This window comes from Triturus cristatus, chromosome 5_1 (assembly GCF_964204655.1).
Source record: "Triturus cristatus chromosome 5_1, aTriCri1.1, whole genome shotgun sequence".
Taxonomy (NCBI): Eukaryota; Metazoa; Chordata; class Amphibia; order Caudata; family Salamandridae; genus Triturus; species Triturus cristatus.
This window is the reverse complement of record NC_140587.1, coordinates 631,787,715-631,804,134: the sequence shown is the minus strand read 5'-3', so window position 1 is coordinate 631,804,134 and position 16,420 is coordinate 631,787,715. Positions and strand designations below refer to the sequence as shown.

The 16,420-nt window shown below is 44.7% G+C and overlaps 1 protein-coding gene across 1 annotated transcript in view; it reads right to left on the bottom strand.

Moving 5' to 3' along the window:
• NSMAF (neutral sphingomyelinase activation associated factor) overlaps positions 1-16,420 on the bottom strand; it is a 624,890-nt gene that overhangs the window by 137,290 nt on the left and 471,180 nt on the right. Inside the window, exon 20 of the mRNA XM_085605566.1 lies at positions 4,275-4,317. Coding sequence (XP_085461692.1) covers positions 4,275-4,317 — 43 coding nt within the window. The remainder of the gene's footprint in view (positions 1-4,274; positions 4,318-16,420) is intronic.

Sequence of the window (16,420 nt, the reverse complement as noted above, 5' to 3'; positions counted from 1 at the left end):
AATGTAATTGATCAGACAACAAAAGTACTGCACCTTTGCCCAGACATATGGACAATTTTGTGTCTTGCTTTCACTTCACATCTCTGCCAGTGTTGGTAGTCCACCCACCATGGTGGTGTATTTTCAAATATTTTCAGTTTTAGAATCAGGGAGAAAGGGAGTCCAACACTATGATTTCAGCAGTGCACAGACTGATTCACTAGCTGAATGAAGCCCAGGCTATATATGTTTTCAATAATGTTTTGGGTGTCTGACCAGAATGGAGCATGAGCTGATATCATTCAGGAGGAATGTCTTTTTGGAGATAATGTCTAGTGTGAGATTCACAATATCGTCTGAGGAGGAGTATACATTTTTTTGGTCCTGTAAAAGAGTCTCCTGCCTTACGATTTCACAATCAATAAGGTATTTGAAGGATTAAGAGGCAAGCACTTAAATGTGCATGCATCAACCAAACTTTAGACAATTTATACTTCTCTCTCTCTCCTCCTTTAATATCTGTGAAATGTTTTTAGCAGCTGAAATGCTTTTAGCAGCTGAACTAGTGTTAACGAGTGCTCCCACAGACCTAACAGGGTGAGGTGGTCTCCTACTTTGGCTGTAGAAATCAGCCATATGCGGATAAAAAAGGTATCTATATAACATGTTGCAGCTTTTTAACGGGGCAGACCAAATAAAGTAGCTGCATGGCTGGGCTGTCTACCTGTAGCCAGAGTAATGGTGATGGGTTGGCTACTTCTTAGGTTCAATAGGCTAGTTTTGACGAGGGTCCCACGTCTTGTTGGTGGTGATTTCCTTTGCGGAGTCATTTTGATTCTTGTGGACGATTTCCAGTTGGATACTTGTTATTATTCTTACATTACTATCTGTACAGTCTTTATCAGGTGGTGTAGGATGGGTAGCGATGGAGGCAGGTTGAGGGAAGATGATTTTTCAATTGTTTGGCGATTTGTATAAGTAAGACAAAACATAGGTCAATGGCTTCTAGAATGACTTGGCTAGCTTTCTTGATGATTCTACCATAGTTAAACGGGTATAATAGCGGATGACGAAAATAAACGGATGTATACATTAGCAATTGCATCTGAGCGCAATAACACGAATGCCTCCTGATGCTCACGTCTCAAGCTGTGTTGTTGCTACTCCCTTTCTTTGGCCAAAATAGAAGTTGCGCACGGCACAGTCAAGTTATAGATCAGCAATTCAAAAAGCGAAATGTGCAAATTCAAATAAAGAATTTTATAAAATTCTCACTGGATTTCGTAAACCTAATTGCACAGAAGAAACTCATCCCCTGACTCACGAATTTACTAACAAACTGGCAAACCATAACACAACCAAAGCAGACATGTTGGACTCCTATTTAAAACAAAGGAAAACCACCAGCACTAACCCGTTCTTAAGAATCCCCCCCAGAGTAGCCTATCCCAGCCTCTGCATTCCTTCAAACACTAATAACAAAATTAATTTATGGATCTGGTCAAAGCAAGCAAGCCAGCCGGCCGCCCTTCTAACCCTTGTTCACCAACAATCTTCAAGAACATTCTTCTACCTCTGCTGCCACACCAGTAAACAAAAATCCGAAAAAATTAATTAACTACAGGAATCTTTCCAGAAGACTTAAAAAGGCATACATACATCCGCTATGAAAGAAAACAAACCTGGACCCACATCACCCAGACAACTACAGACAGATTACAAATGGACCTTTCATAGGCAAAGTGATAGAAATAGCAGCATTCGCCCAGTTGTCAGAATGCATTAAAGATAAGTCCATACTTCCGACTTCCGAACAGGATTCTTTCCAGGAAGAGCAATTAAATCTGCCCTCATCTCCATCTGGGATTACCTTAAAAACACAGTAGACTGGAACGGGGTTGCAGCACAATTATCTTGGACCTTTCATCTGCCTTTGAAAACAGTTGACAATGACACTATTCCAAAGACTCTACAAAGCCGGCAAATACTGCTGTCGACTGGATCACATTCTACCTTCAAAAACAGGACAAACGTCATCCACACTCCCTCTTTCTCATCCAAACCGTACTTCACAAAAGCAGGGGTCCCTCAAGGCTTTATCATCTCGCCCATGCTTTACACCATCTACATGAAGTCATTTCCGGCAATGATCAATGAATTTCAGCTCACATGCTAGAACTATGCAGATGACACGCAAATATTTCTTAAACTGGAAAGCCCCAAAGACATTGGAAACTCAAAAACCTTCAGGTGCCTCAGAGCTGGTTATCAGCGGATGGCATGGAGCCACCTCAGATTGAATGCTGCCAAAACTGAAATATTCACATGTGGCAACTGGAAAAATTATGAACCTCTCTAATGCCTGGGCTGACGATCTGGGACCACCTACTAAAGTATCTAAGGAAGTAAGAAACTTTGGAATTACCACTGACTCCTAATTATCAATGAATGCCCACGTTAGCAAGATCAAGCATAATCACCATGAAAACTCTGTGATGCATCTTCCCACACCCAGGATTTCCACACAAGGTGCAGGCTACGATCTCTCTTGTACTGCCTAAACTTGATTATGCCAACGGCCTCTAGCACAGACAATCTTTATCAACTATGAAAAAACAACAACGAATTAAGAACTCTCTGCCAGACAACTCCCACATGTAAACCCACAAGCCCGCATCTTCCCTGCCTAGAAGGCCCTACATTGGTTACTGGTTGCCAGACGATCCACATTGCAGCTGCCTTGTATCACCCACAAAGCAAAACAAGGAAAAGGACCACTTTTTCTCAGGAATAAAATCCCTAAATACATACAACAAAGGAACCTCTGCTCAAGACCGACACCTCACCTCAAAACAACAGCATGCAAGAAAAAAAAGACATGGATGGTAAATATTTCTCCGGTCAAGCAACCAAACTATGGAATTCATTACCCCCAAACATAAGAGCCACGGTTAAGTATCTGCTCTTCAGAAGACTACTCAAGAGCTGACTATCCTATTATAATAAGTAATTAATATATATATAAAAAGACACAAATAAATTAGCTTTTACGTACAGCAACACATGCACGTCTGAATTTCTATCTATGTATGCCTACTTGCACATATGGAACTTTATGCAATGCAATTTTATATCTCTTTATTATTTGCCTTTATACATGTATACCCTTTCTATGTAGTTATGTATCTACACATTTTATTACTTCACTCCAACTAGAGAAATAAAAAATAATAAAGAAACCTCAACTCCCTTCAATGCACTACCCTAGTCTCATCCTATACCTCTACCTCCACTCTCGGACTCATCCCAAACCTCATTCTACCACTATGTTCTTCCTAAGATCCTTTCTTGACTCTTTCCTCCTCTGTCCATCCATTGACTCACACGAAACCGGTCTACTACTATGATCTCCTATGTAACCCTTTCTAGACACTTTGCTTCTCTATCCCTCCTTTGACCCACCCGAACCTCATTTTACGACTATGATCTCCAAAATAACACGTCCTCGACCCTTCCCTCCTGTATCCCTCATTTAACTCATCCCAAACCTCATTTTACTTCGATGATATTCCTACTTAGCCTTTCTAGGCTGTTCCCTCCTCTATCCTGCCTTTGACTCAACACACACGCACACGTGCACACACACACACACACAAACAATTATTAGGAAAATGCCAACTATGAACCAAGCAACTCTTTGAATCCAGAGCTTGAAACTTAACCCGAACAGCTTGGTAAAAGAGAAAAGTTAAATCTTTGAGACCTTATAGGGTACTCAACCAGGTTCCAGATATTTAAACTAAACATACAAATCAGGTACGCTGTTAGTTGCTGTAAGGATTCTGCCAAGCCCTTGCACAATCGCTTTCGATCTTGGCCCAGAGTTTTGAATTTTAAATAGCTTAAAATAGCAATTTCTGGTCTTCATATACAGGTGCCCTCTCCTCCCAAAAAAGAAATGAATGCAAGTAAAAATGTTTTTGAGAGATTTTCCTCCTTATTGCGACTTTGCTTAGAAGCCTCTAGAGTATTTCCCGTTTAGCACTGCTACTTGAAAATATGTAATTTTAAAAAGCCTCAATTGATTAATATCTCTTACAAGAAATTCTTTGAACAACGTCCTCAGACAGCTTCAAGAAAAACAAACCTTACTTTCCAGACACAAAAAGACTAAACAGAAAGTTAAGGATAATCAGCACAGAGCATGTTATGTAATACTTGTAAATGCCTAATTAAGAGGGATTTCACCCTCACTCACTGAAATTCAAAACACACGTACTTAACAATTTGGTTACCTGTTTAAGTCTACGCCTCCTTCGTAAGTCACTGGATGAAATACTATAAAGAAATAAAAAAAATGTTTAACAAGATTGATATATTACCGCCACCACATTTTAAATGTTCTTTCACTTATTTATGCATATACAGCTATGTTCTGTTTTGGGGAGACAGATGCTTCTGGGATGAAAGTATGGGGTGAGGGAATGTTTTTTCGGGTAGTTTGTTTGTGCTTGCTTTTTCCTTGCCACACATGCCGCACCTTCCCTACACCGCGTTTGATTTTTGGGGCCCTGGGCACTCTGCTTCCTGTCTGCTGGGTTGACTCAGAGTAGTTCTCGGACCCTCACTTTCTAAAGGTTGGTTGGTGCTCCTCATGGCGTCACTTGAGGTTATGTCTTGAAATGTTAACGGCCTGCCGGACCGTATAAAATGGACTGCAGTCCTCCACTATGCCGGCGGACCTCATGCTCCAGGAAACCCATTTATTTGGAGAACACTCTCCTTTCCTCGGTCACCACGGGTATGACAGGGTATAACACTCTGGATTTACCCAAGGCTCCGGGGCGGGGTATATCCTTTTACGTAAAGGCTTTTTTTTGCGGTGACCAACATCCATAATGACCCCCAGGGCCTTTGCCTAGGGATAGAGGGAATGCTGGAAGGCAGGCACTAGACCTTCATTTCTGTGAATGTTTCTCAGTTACTTCTCCCTCAGACACTAGATGCGCTGGTTTGCCTTATATTCTCATCCCTGCAGGGCACCATACTTCAGCAGCCTCTTACACCAGGTCCCGTATTGATCTTCTTTGGATGCCCACAGTGGACGTCCTTCAGATGCAGTGATTCTACCCCAGGGCATCTCAGACCTTGGTGTGGGGTCTCCGTCCATGTGGTGCCTTAATGTGTAGCATCTGACAGACAGTGTGCTCGGCCCATGTGGAGGCTGAGCTACAAACGTATTTCGAGGAAAATCAGGGCACTATTCAGTTACCATGTACCCTTTGGTGCCAAGTTAACAATCGGTGGTCATGCTAAGGTGTTCATCAATGCTCAAGAGAAACGTCAGCCTGCCAAGATTACTGCCCTGGAGATCCCGATCTTATCACCCGACCTCCAGTGCCGGTTGGAAGGCCCCCCGTACTTAAGGCTGCTGCCCGGGATGAGTTGAGACAGCTCTCGCTCGAGGAGGCCCAGGAACACAGAGAGTTTACGAGTTTGGTGATGGAAATTGCTCTACTGGCTAGCCAATCAGAGAGGATGCCTCCAGAGGGGTGCCGCATATTTTGGATGCGAGGGGTTGCCTCCATACCACCACTCCTGATATTGTGCGGATGTCTGCAGACAACTATGGGGCCCTTTACAGTCATCAGAAGGTGCCGCCTCCGCCTGGAACGGGCACACCCACTTTCGGCTGATATTCCATTGCCCTCTATCCCCTGCTCCCTGGCTTGGGACTTTGATTAGGTCATCAAGGTTGAAGACATTGGGGTGGCACTGTCGGATATGGCCGCAGGCAAGATGCTTTCCCTGGATGGGCTTGCAGCTGAATATTACCAGCAGTACAGTGAGCTTTTGATTCCACTGTACAGAGTGGCAGTGGAGGCAGTCACCTTTCCTCCGTGCCTGGACTTGGCCACGATAGTGGTGAGACCCAAATTGAATGTGTGTGCTGCGTACTGATCGATTTCTCCCATTAATATATATAGTAAACTCTTCGCTAAAGTGCTGATTAACCGGCAACAGCGCGCTCTACCATATCTGATCCACATGGATCAGTGTGGCATTATGCCAGGGTATATCACCCGTCACTGTATCCGAAGTGCACTGGTCGCTCTTTCTCAGGCCCACCAGATGCAGCACCCATCAATCTTACTTTTACCTGACTCCGAAAAGGTTTTCGACTCGACTGATTGATCTTTCTTCAACGCGGTTTTGGAGATGGCCGGTTTGGGGCCTCATTTACGTAGACTTACCAATCTTTTCTATTCCCATCCGTAGGCGCAATTTCAAGTGAACGGTGGGCTTTCTACTCCCTTTCCGATTTGCCCTAGCTATTGAGCCCTTAGCCTGTGTTATCCGCTGTGATGCAATAATGTGGAGCTGGGACTCTGGGCCTGAGGAGCATATAGCTCTATGCCGATGATGTCCTTCTCTTTCTTGAGGATCCGCAGTTCTTGGGTCCAAGATGTTTGGAGATACTGGAGGTCTCAAGACTCTGTGTCAATAATGCTAAATCTCTTTAGGGGCCCATTACCGGTGATTCAGCTTTGCACGTATGGAACACCATTACTCTGATCCATCAACTTTTTTTTCCTCGGTATCTGGGGATCCATGTCTCTACACTTCAGGAGGTGTCGTGGACACTTAACCTGTCCTCCCCTCCCTGCTTTGAAGAGCGACTTGCAGAGGAGGCAGCAATTCCGGTTTAACTTTTTTTTAAATTAAATTTTCATAATTACACAAAACAATACAGTCATGGCTTTCAGTCGAAAGTACAATTACACTGGTTGTTGCTTCTCATATGCAATGACATATTCAATGATATTAAGAGGGGGTAAAATTTTTAACATAACTATTTAATCCATTTCTCTACCGGAGCCCATATCTTAGAAGCAAACTTCCGCCTCCGCCTACCCTTTATTGAATAGACTGAGGATTCCAGTTTATGGATAGCAAGCAGTCTAGTTCTCCAATTGATAAATGTCGGGGCTTCGGGAGAAAGCCATTGTGAAGTTATACATAAACAAATCATGGACATAGCAATAAACAGAAACGCAGAGGTGTACCATGAATTAGCCGGTTATACTACCCCATCATAGCCCATTTTCACCATCTCAGGTGTCAAGGTGCATTGAATCTTAAGCGTAGAATTAATAAAACGTTCTATATCAGATATAAATTCAGTCAGGTTTGGACAAAAGTAAAACATATGACTTGTATTTGCTGCGTATAACCCACACCTTGAGCAATGATCCCCTTTTCTACTACCCCATTTTGAAATTCTTGCAGGTGTATAATAAAGGTCAAACATTGACATATAGCTTTGAGTCCGGAGACTACCAGAGACCAAGACTTTACTAGCGAACTCCAAGGCCGGATTTAAATCCATATCGGTCTTCCCTAATTTATCTGCCCACCTTAATCCTTGTGCGCATAAATCATCCGGTAGGCTGGATAATAAATGCTGATATATCATACCTATTTTAGCTTTCTTCCGAATGAGTTCAAATATCTCAATTTTATCAAATAGTGAGGGATTTCCTGCAAGCTGTTCAAACAAAACACTTCTAACCTGAAGGTATTTAAAAAAATCTTGAGAATGCAGCTGATATTTATCCTTCAAACATAAAAAAGATAATAGTTGCCCAACCCCCACCATATCTCCGATAACCCGCAATCCTTGTACTTGCCATCTAGACATTACCTGATCTTGAAAAATGAAGGGGGAAAGAAGTCGGGATGCTTTGAAAGGGGTATATACATTGAGCTGGTAAATATACAATTTCCGCCGAATTTGCTGCCAGATTAGAAACATGGCGTTAATTACCTTGAATCTAGTTTTTTTGAAGTAACTCGGCTCTAGAATTTTAACCAGAATATCCTCATCCGCAGTGCCTAAACCAATCTCAAAAATAGTAGGATGGTTGCATAACGAAGTTTCGAATCTATTGCCTAGAAGCGGCACTCCCAAAGCCTGTACCATTGCAGACCAATAATATAGCACCAGATTAGGTACTGCCCAACTGCCTCGATTCCGAGGAAGACACATCCACTTGGCAGCCCTGCGAGAGCGCTTATAACCCCACAGAAACCTATAGCAGATCCTGTCTGCCTTTGCCAGACTGCTTTGAGATAGTACTAAAGGAATTGTCCTAAAAGGATATAGGAACTTTGGCAATATAAGCATTTTGAGAACACTGCATCGGCCATAAAGAGACCAGTGTAAATGGTCCAATCGTTCAAGTTTGGTATTTTCTGTGTCTATTACCGGAAGAATATTTAAATCCGGAATAGCGTCAACTGCCGCTGAAATTCTTACCCCAAGATACATTGCTTCCCTGACTACTAAAGTCCCAGAATATAGCATATCTGGTGTTTGAACAACCTGGGTCTTAGCCACATTTAACTTATACCCAGACACTAAGCCAAACTGTGCAGCGGACACATTAAGTACCCGAAGTGCAGAGGAGACATCCGAAGTTAACACAACAATGTCGTCTGCATAGGCCAAGGCTCGATACTTTGTGGCACCAACTCTTATAGGTACTATGCTCCTATCCCCTTCTATTTTACTTAAAAACGGATCGATGTATAGGGCAAACAATAGGGGTGAACACGGACACCCCTGTCCAGTGCCCCTGCTAATATTGAAATAATCGGTCTCCTGATCCGAAATACGGAGTGCTGCCTCGGGAGAGAGGAGGCAGCAATTCCTACTCCACATGATGGGCAGTGCAGCCCTTTTTAAAAAGATGGTACTGCCTCGATTCCTTTACGACTTTCAGAACTTCGAGCTCCCCCTGCTTTTGTACTTTAGAGTCCACGATCCGCAATTTCCTGTGGGCGGGCGGATGCTCCCAGATCTCCCACACAAATTATCGATTGTCACCTTATGAGGGCAGGCTAGGAGCAGCTTATCTATAATGCTATTACCTAACTTTGCTGGTGATAGTTCTGAATGACTGGCTTACCAGGGAGAGGGACGATCCGGCAGAGCTGACTCTACTGGGTCTCGATAGGCTCATGGGTATACCTTATGGTGCCCGCTTTCCAGCTTCCTCCCAGAGACTATTAGAGCGGTGTTTTTGGCCTAGAGGGCGTCATTGGGTCTCATTGACCGTTGACCCAACTAGCCCTCCTTTGGCAGGGTACCTGGCTACACCTTGAGGGATTCTCTCAGTGGGAGAGGATTGGGATCACCCACCTGGGAGATGTTTGGGCATGTGTTCACCTGCTGTCATTTCATAAAATATGGGATCGGTTCAAGATCTCCCACACCCAATTTCACAGATATCTTCAGTTGCGACACTCCCTGGTTGCAAACAATCCACCTAGCATGCAGGTTCCTGAGTTCAGTCCTCTTGAGGCATGGTAGTTGACTGGGGGAGCTTTGGAGGGGCGCCATTTCACAGGTCTACCATTCATTAGTCGTTCATGCCCCCAACCACTTCTCTACACTGAAGCAGAAATGGAAGAGCTGGCTGTGTGAACTGGATGATGCTGACTGGAGCGAGGTTCGTTCAGCAACCATGGAGCTAGCTATATCTACATGCATGCATCTGGTTCAGCTCAACTATTTACACATTACATATTTGACCCCTGTCTGGTTGCATCTGGCTGGCAGGCTGCCTCACTCAACATGCATTAATTATCGAACCCCAGAGGCAGATTTTTTACAAGTCATGTGGTCTTGCCCTGATACAGCCCGTTATTGGAGAACAATTGACCGTGAACTCTGGTTTTGGGCAAATCCTTTCAGCTTACTCCTCGGATTGTCTTGCTAGGGTTGATGGACAATCTTGGTGGACCACGGATGGAGTGCGTGTTTGTGGAGGTGGCTTTGTTGGTTGCCAAGAGGGATATAGTGTGGAAATGGGCATCTCCACCCCCCCACCTTGGCAGAGTGGCTAATTGGGGTGGACTGGTGTGCCCAGCAAGAACTGCCTATATATGAGGCCTGTGGCTGTCTGTAAAAGCACCACCGGACGTATGGCAGATGGCAGGACTATTATGGTTCACAATAGGGCCTAACTGAACTGTGGTCTGTAAGTGTGACGGGTCAGAGGTCAAAATTGTGGCCTGGAAGGCGTGTTGTGGTTTATTTTGTGATCAAATGAAAAAAATAAAAATGTGGTTATACAAAATAAAAATAATGCATATACAGTATGCATTCAGCATCTTCAGTGCATACTCACTGCATAAATATACAAGATTTTCACTAGATTTCAGATTCACTACAACCTGAATTCAGAAACACGGATGATCTCTGACAAAGCTTTTGAGTAATCACTATAGACTTGAGCAAAAAAAAAAAAAACCTTCACAATCTGAAATATAAACTTTACATAAATTATCAAGACTTATTACAAGAATAAAAATCATTACCCACAAAAACACAACGAGCTTAGCCCAGCGGATCCACAACATACAACGGGTACTTAAGTATCTCAACACGGTCTAGTATAATGTCAATGGGTGCGAGTATCAAGTCCTACAAAATTTGTAAAAATAAAAAGCAAGCACATAGTAAATAAGTAGAATACAAGATGGCAGAAGATAATATGACTGGTAGCTTTGAAGAATCCTGATAACTACCCCTTGTGTCTTTTTCTAAGGTGGCTTCAGTTGTTCAAATATCTCCCTCTGATGTTGCCGTATTTAGACTGGTATCCCTGCCACAGGGGGTAAATTATCTGTTTTGTTATGCTACTACGGTCTAAAAGACAACAGTCAATTCCAGACAAGACCAAACGATAAGTAAACAAAATAAAAAATAAGTATATCAAACAAGTTTCTTACCTTTGGTCACACTCTGTCTGGTAGAGACTACCTAGCAGCAGATTCCTCAGCTTTTGAGAGGGTCGATTAGGAATCTGCAGCTAGACAGAGTCTTTACCAGAAAGTGTATTACTGAAGGTAAGTAGCTTGCTCTTCTGATAGATACCTCTAGTGCAGATTCCTCACCTTTTGAATAGATACCAAAGCAGTACCTTTTTGGAGGTGGTTCTGTGGGTGGACTCAAATCGGAAAGTCTCGAAGGATCAAAGGGGGAACCTGACCGTCCAGACAATAGTGCTACGAGAACATGTGGAGGGAAGCCCATATAGCTGCCTGGCAGATGTCTAGGACAGTGACTGTGCATGCCAACACGGTGGTAGAAACTTTGGCCCAGGTGGAATGAGCACCCAGGCATTCTGGAGGCTACTTATTGGCCACCACATAGAAGATCTTAAAGCATATCTTAATGCAGAGCACCATCCAGCCGGAGCTGGTTCTTTTCTGCACTGCTTTGCCTTTTTTCACTCCAGCGAGCCCCACAAAGGGCTGAGTGTCCACCTAGAGGTCTTTGGTCTGATCAATTTACAAATCTGAGCGCTCTCTTTGGATCCAAGCGATGGAGCCGCTCCTCTTCCTTAGAGGGGTGAGGTGAAGCACAGAACACTGGCAGTGTGATGGTTTCGCCAACATGGAACAGCATCAAAACTCTTGGCACAACTCTTGGCAGAAAGGAGGCCCAAGTCCACAGAACCAGCTTGTAAGGGAAGGAGGAAGTGTATGGCGGATTAACACAAAGAGACTGAAGTTCACTCAAACGCTGTGCTGAGGTGATTGCGATGAGTAACATCTTCTTGATTCTGAGGAGTTGTAAAGGACAGCTGTGAAGCGGTTCGAACAGAGTGCACATCACGTAAGTCAGTATCACTGGGGCATGACAAACGGAGAAGGGGAAGCAGACCTTTCAAAATTTGCATTACAAGTGAAGACTTAAACAATGAGGGCTGATCGGTCAACCTTGACAAGGCCAAAGGATAACTCTTCACTGTGCCCAAAGCAAACCCTTGCTGGGCAAGAGACAGAACAAATAACAGAATGTCAGATAACTTGGCCTGGAGGGGGCCGATCTGGCGTGTGCTGCACTAAGTCACAAATTTATTCCAACAATAGGTATATACAGTTTTTATTGAGGAACGCCTGGCTGCCAAGATGATATTAACCACCTTAGAGGAAGGTTGAAGGTTTTCAGCTGTCGCGTCTCTATCTCTAAGCATGAAGTTTGAGATTGCGAAGGCCGAGTTGCAGGACCCTGCCCTGTTGCTGCAACAGCCGGTCCTCACGGAGGGTCAGCCTGATCGAAGGACATATGCTTAGGTCCAGGAGTTCAGGATACCATACACTCCATACCAAATCCGAAGCCACTAGGAGGACTGAGATTCTGAGATCTCAGGGCCGCAGCGGTATCGGATGAAAGGCATACAAGAGTTCAGAGTTTCACTTACCATAGAAACCAGTGGATTGCAGCCACACATGGCGCAGAATGGCAACATTGGTTCCAACAGCCTGCCCGATGGAATTGGTGGTGTTAAAGCTCCAACGAATCATGAACTTGGTCGCATCACAGCCATCTTGAATCACTTGACACCATATAGGAGTAAGGTCTTCAGGCACACCAGAGAGGACTTGTGTGACAGGGTCCCAAAGGGCATGGGAATAACAGCCCAACAAGCAGCTGGCATTGACAGAATAGAGGGCAAGGCTGGTGGAAGAGAAGATACATTTTCAGAACATTTCCACTTTCTTAGATTCTCTGTCGGGTGGGGATGGATGAAAAGGTACTGGGGTTGGAATGATTTGTGAAGCCGGGTCGCCAGGAGTAGGGCGATGGCACCATGGCAACCTGATGATTGACTGGCAAGCCTGAACAAGATTTGGCCCAAATAAGGTTTTGGTCAGTGCCTCATTAAAGGTAGGAGAGGTTCTGAGGATGTCTGCCCAGGCTTGATAACTACGGTTAAAACGCTGATCTTGACCTCTATGGTAGGAAGCTGTAGATTGAGAACTTCGACGCCCTATTCTTGATCACAGTGTAGTAAGCGGATTCAATTGTGGCTGGCTCCGGAAGGAGGGTGTTGGGGGGAGGGGACAGTGCTGTCTTAGGGAGGTATCAATTGAGGCCTCTTGCAAGTCTCTGTACCAATGATCGTCTTGATAGGGTTGAGCAAATTCATCACTCTGGTCATAATAATTATCTGAATCGGTTCTGAAAAGGAAATGCATACTGTTGACGGCTCTACAGAGGCTGCCGGGTGGGGGGGAGGGTTATGGGGTTGAGTGGTTCCTCAGCTGGATTCAAACACAGCTCTGAACCAGGATCTGACTAGCTTTGACTCGGCACTGGAAAGAGTGATTGGATCCACTTCAGGTGGCGATGTCTGCATCTGTCGATGTATCTGGGGCTGGCGTGGTCCATGATGAGGGGGGTCCGAAGAGGAGCCAGGGGTAAGATGGGCTGATGAGCCCAGCTGGCGCTGAAGGTGAACCTCTCGGCTCGTTGGTGCCTGAGGGCGCACAAGAAGGGGTCAGCGGGGATCCAAAGAGTCAAGCTAGCGTAGCTGATGAGGGGGCGATACCCTGAAATTGTCCTAGGATGCTTGTTTACGGTCCAGGGAGGACCTGGCCTGGCGGTTCGGGCTGGACTGTTCCCATGGGGAGCAGGGTCAATACTGATTTGCATATAGCTGGGTCCAAACTGGAATGGCATGGAGAGCAAACAAACAATGCATTTAGGCCCAGATCTCTGTACAAGAGGTGAATGGATGACATTGTTAAGCATTCTGTCCAACGATTGTTCTTTTTGCATTTGCCACCTAAGTGGGACGGGTATGGGTTCCATGCTCACTATGCCACTGGATTTAAGCTAGCCTGGCTGATGAGGGGTGAAACCCCGAAACTGGTCCCATGATGCATGTTTACAGTTCAGGGAGGACCTGGCCTGGCAGTTTGGGCTGGACTGTTACCATGGGGAGCAGGGTCAATACTGATTTGCATATAGCTGGGTCCAAACTGGAATGGCATGGTGAGCAAATTAACAATGGATTTAGGCCCAGATCTCTGTATTGGTGGATCAATGAATAACATTGTGCGGCATCCCGTCCATCAATTGTTCTTTTTGCTTCCATCCTACTTTCACACACGGAAATAGCGGTGGTAATAATAAGTTCCTATTTTTGAGGCCGGCAGCGCCTCTATGGCCTCTTTGGACAATAGATTCTGCACTGCCTGCAACAAAATGGCCAGGTTCTCCTCTGAAAGCCGCTCTGATGTCGGTGAAAGGTACAGTAGGTCAAAAAGGAATGGAAGGGCATTGTCCTTTGAGGACTCATCTGTTGGATGTCATCCTTTGGATAGATACCACAGGGTAAGAGGCCTGGGATGATCGCTCTCCCTGTTGACCTGTATGTTGTCTGCCTGATCCCCCATGCCCGGCCCCAAAAGGACTGGGTTGACTGTTGCAGGGGCAAAAAGCCTATACGCCAGCCCTCTGGAGTAACCTTGACAGGGAAAGAGTGCTGCGAAACTGCCTAGAAGGTGTCAAAAGGCCCAAGGAACATGCTGTGACTCGGCTTTGGTTAAAGTGTGGCATGCTAGAATCTGCCTTCTCGCCTAACAGGAGAAATCTGCCAAAAGTCAAATCTATAATGGACATCTGGACATCCCCAGAGGAGCCAGTAGATCCCATCCAGTCATGGCAAAGAGCACCACATGAGTGCAGACTACTCAACCCAAGCAATCAGTAAAGCAGCCAGACCTAATGAAACATTTAGCGGCATCTCAAACCTTACGAATGGGAGGCCTGCAAAGTCTTCAGGGACTGCTGACAAGATCTTGCTGACCATGTCCTAGAGGATTTAAATATATTTGTAAAATATGCAAATGGCATTATTGATCTCAAGCTATTTACAGAATTCCTCTATTCTATTTGACTCCCTGTCTGGGGGGTGGGCATGGGTGCTGCTGAAAGCTTAAACCACCAGATTCTCTGGTGTCAGCTGTTGAGCCAGAAAACCAGGGTTGCATGGTGGCATTCTATGGTACGAGGAAACTTGTCTGTTCACTGAAGAACAAGAAACAGGCTTTGCCCATGTGCCCATCACTGTGTCAATAACAGTTTCACTGAAGGGCAGCAAAGGCTTAGAACCAGCTTGCTCAGGCTGTAACACATCTGTGAGGACATCAGTCTTTACCTGCACAGAAGGGAGTTGTAGGTCCAAAACTTGTACGCAATTTCCCCCATTGGTGGTCCGGCACGGGAAACTCAACCTAGTAATGGGGAAGTATCCAGCCAACTTTCCTACCAGAAGTCCATGTAGAGATTGCTTTCTTCATAAGAAGGGGGCAGGCCATTCCCATCATCTTCACTGTCAATTCCGAAGAGTGTCTGATTCTGATCTGAATTCAAACAAAAAAGTTGGTGAGCACCGCAGGACGGCTCCATAGCAGAGGCTGTGTTCTAACTGAATTTGACTGAATGGGGACTGGGTGCATAAAAGTGGATTTAGGACACAAATTCTGTTGAGGCAGGGAGAAGTTCGGCTTGAAGTCGAAAACCATCATAAGTAGAGGGTCCTCCATCAGTGCCTGTGGTATCGGATCTGGAGTCGAAATCGAAGGGTAAGGTGAGGATTTTGGAGTCTGAATGGAAGTTGGCATCAAAGACAGTGTGGAACCCGAAGTGGGCTCTAGAGGCACAGACAGCAACAAGGACACAACCATCAGTTATAGTGAAATGAAAGGAAAATAACATTTATAAAGTGCTTTAATACCCGGAGGTATCTAGGAGCTGGCCTAAAAGAGAAAAAACTACCAGGTAGAATAGTGGATGAGCCCAGTTCCTGAATTTATTGAGCAAAAAGCAACGTTTTTAATGCCTTTCTTAAAGCAAGCAGATCAATCTTTATTTTAAGATTGAGAGGCATGAAGTTCAACAGCCTGGCTGTGCAGGTCACAAAATTCCTACCACCCCAGTTTGATCTCTTGAATTTAGCCATTTTAGATAATCAAGACCTAGATTGTGCAAAGACCTGAAGGCAATACAGAGTGCCTTGAAGTCAATGCGCTTCTTAATCGGAAGCCCTTGAAGTTGTGTCAAGGCTTGTGACACAGATTTATGTTTAGGTATGCCTAAGAGCAGGCGGGCCGCTGCGTTCTGTAAAATCTGTAGCTCCTTTAGATATCGTTTCTGAATGTTAGAGAAAAGTACATTACAGTAGTCTAATGTGGACACAATTAGAGGGGAAAACACAACTTTTTGCAGTTCCTATGAAATAAAAGGAAGAACGTTTCTGAGCAGTTTTAATAATAATAAGGAGCAAGAGGTAATGAAGTTGATCTGGTCATCAAAGGACAATTTACTATCAAAGAGAACCCTGAGGTTTTAAGCTTTTTGTGATCGGGGTGGGGAGAGTGCAAAGTTCCTGAGGCTACCAGCTTGGAGACCTAAAGGACCAGTTTCTGCCAAATAACAGGACCTCGGTTGTAGTAGAGTTCAACTTTAAACAGTTTCCACTCATACATCTGCCAATTTGCAAGATGCAGGTAGCCTCTGGGTTACAGAAGTGAACTGAACCGGTTTGTTCACGTCCAGTAAGAAAGGATTTCAAAA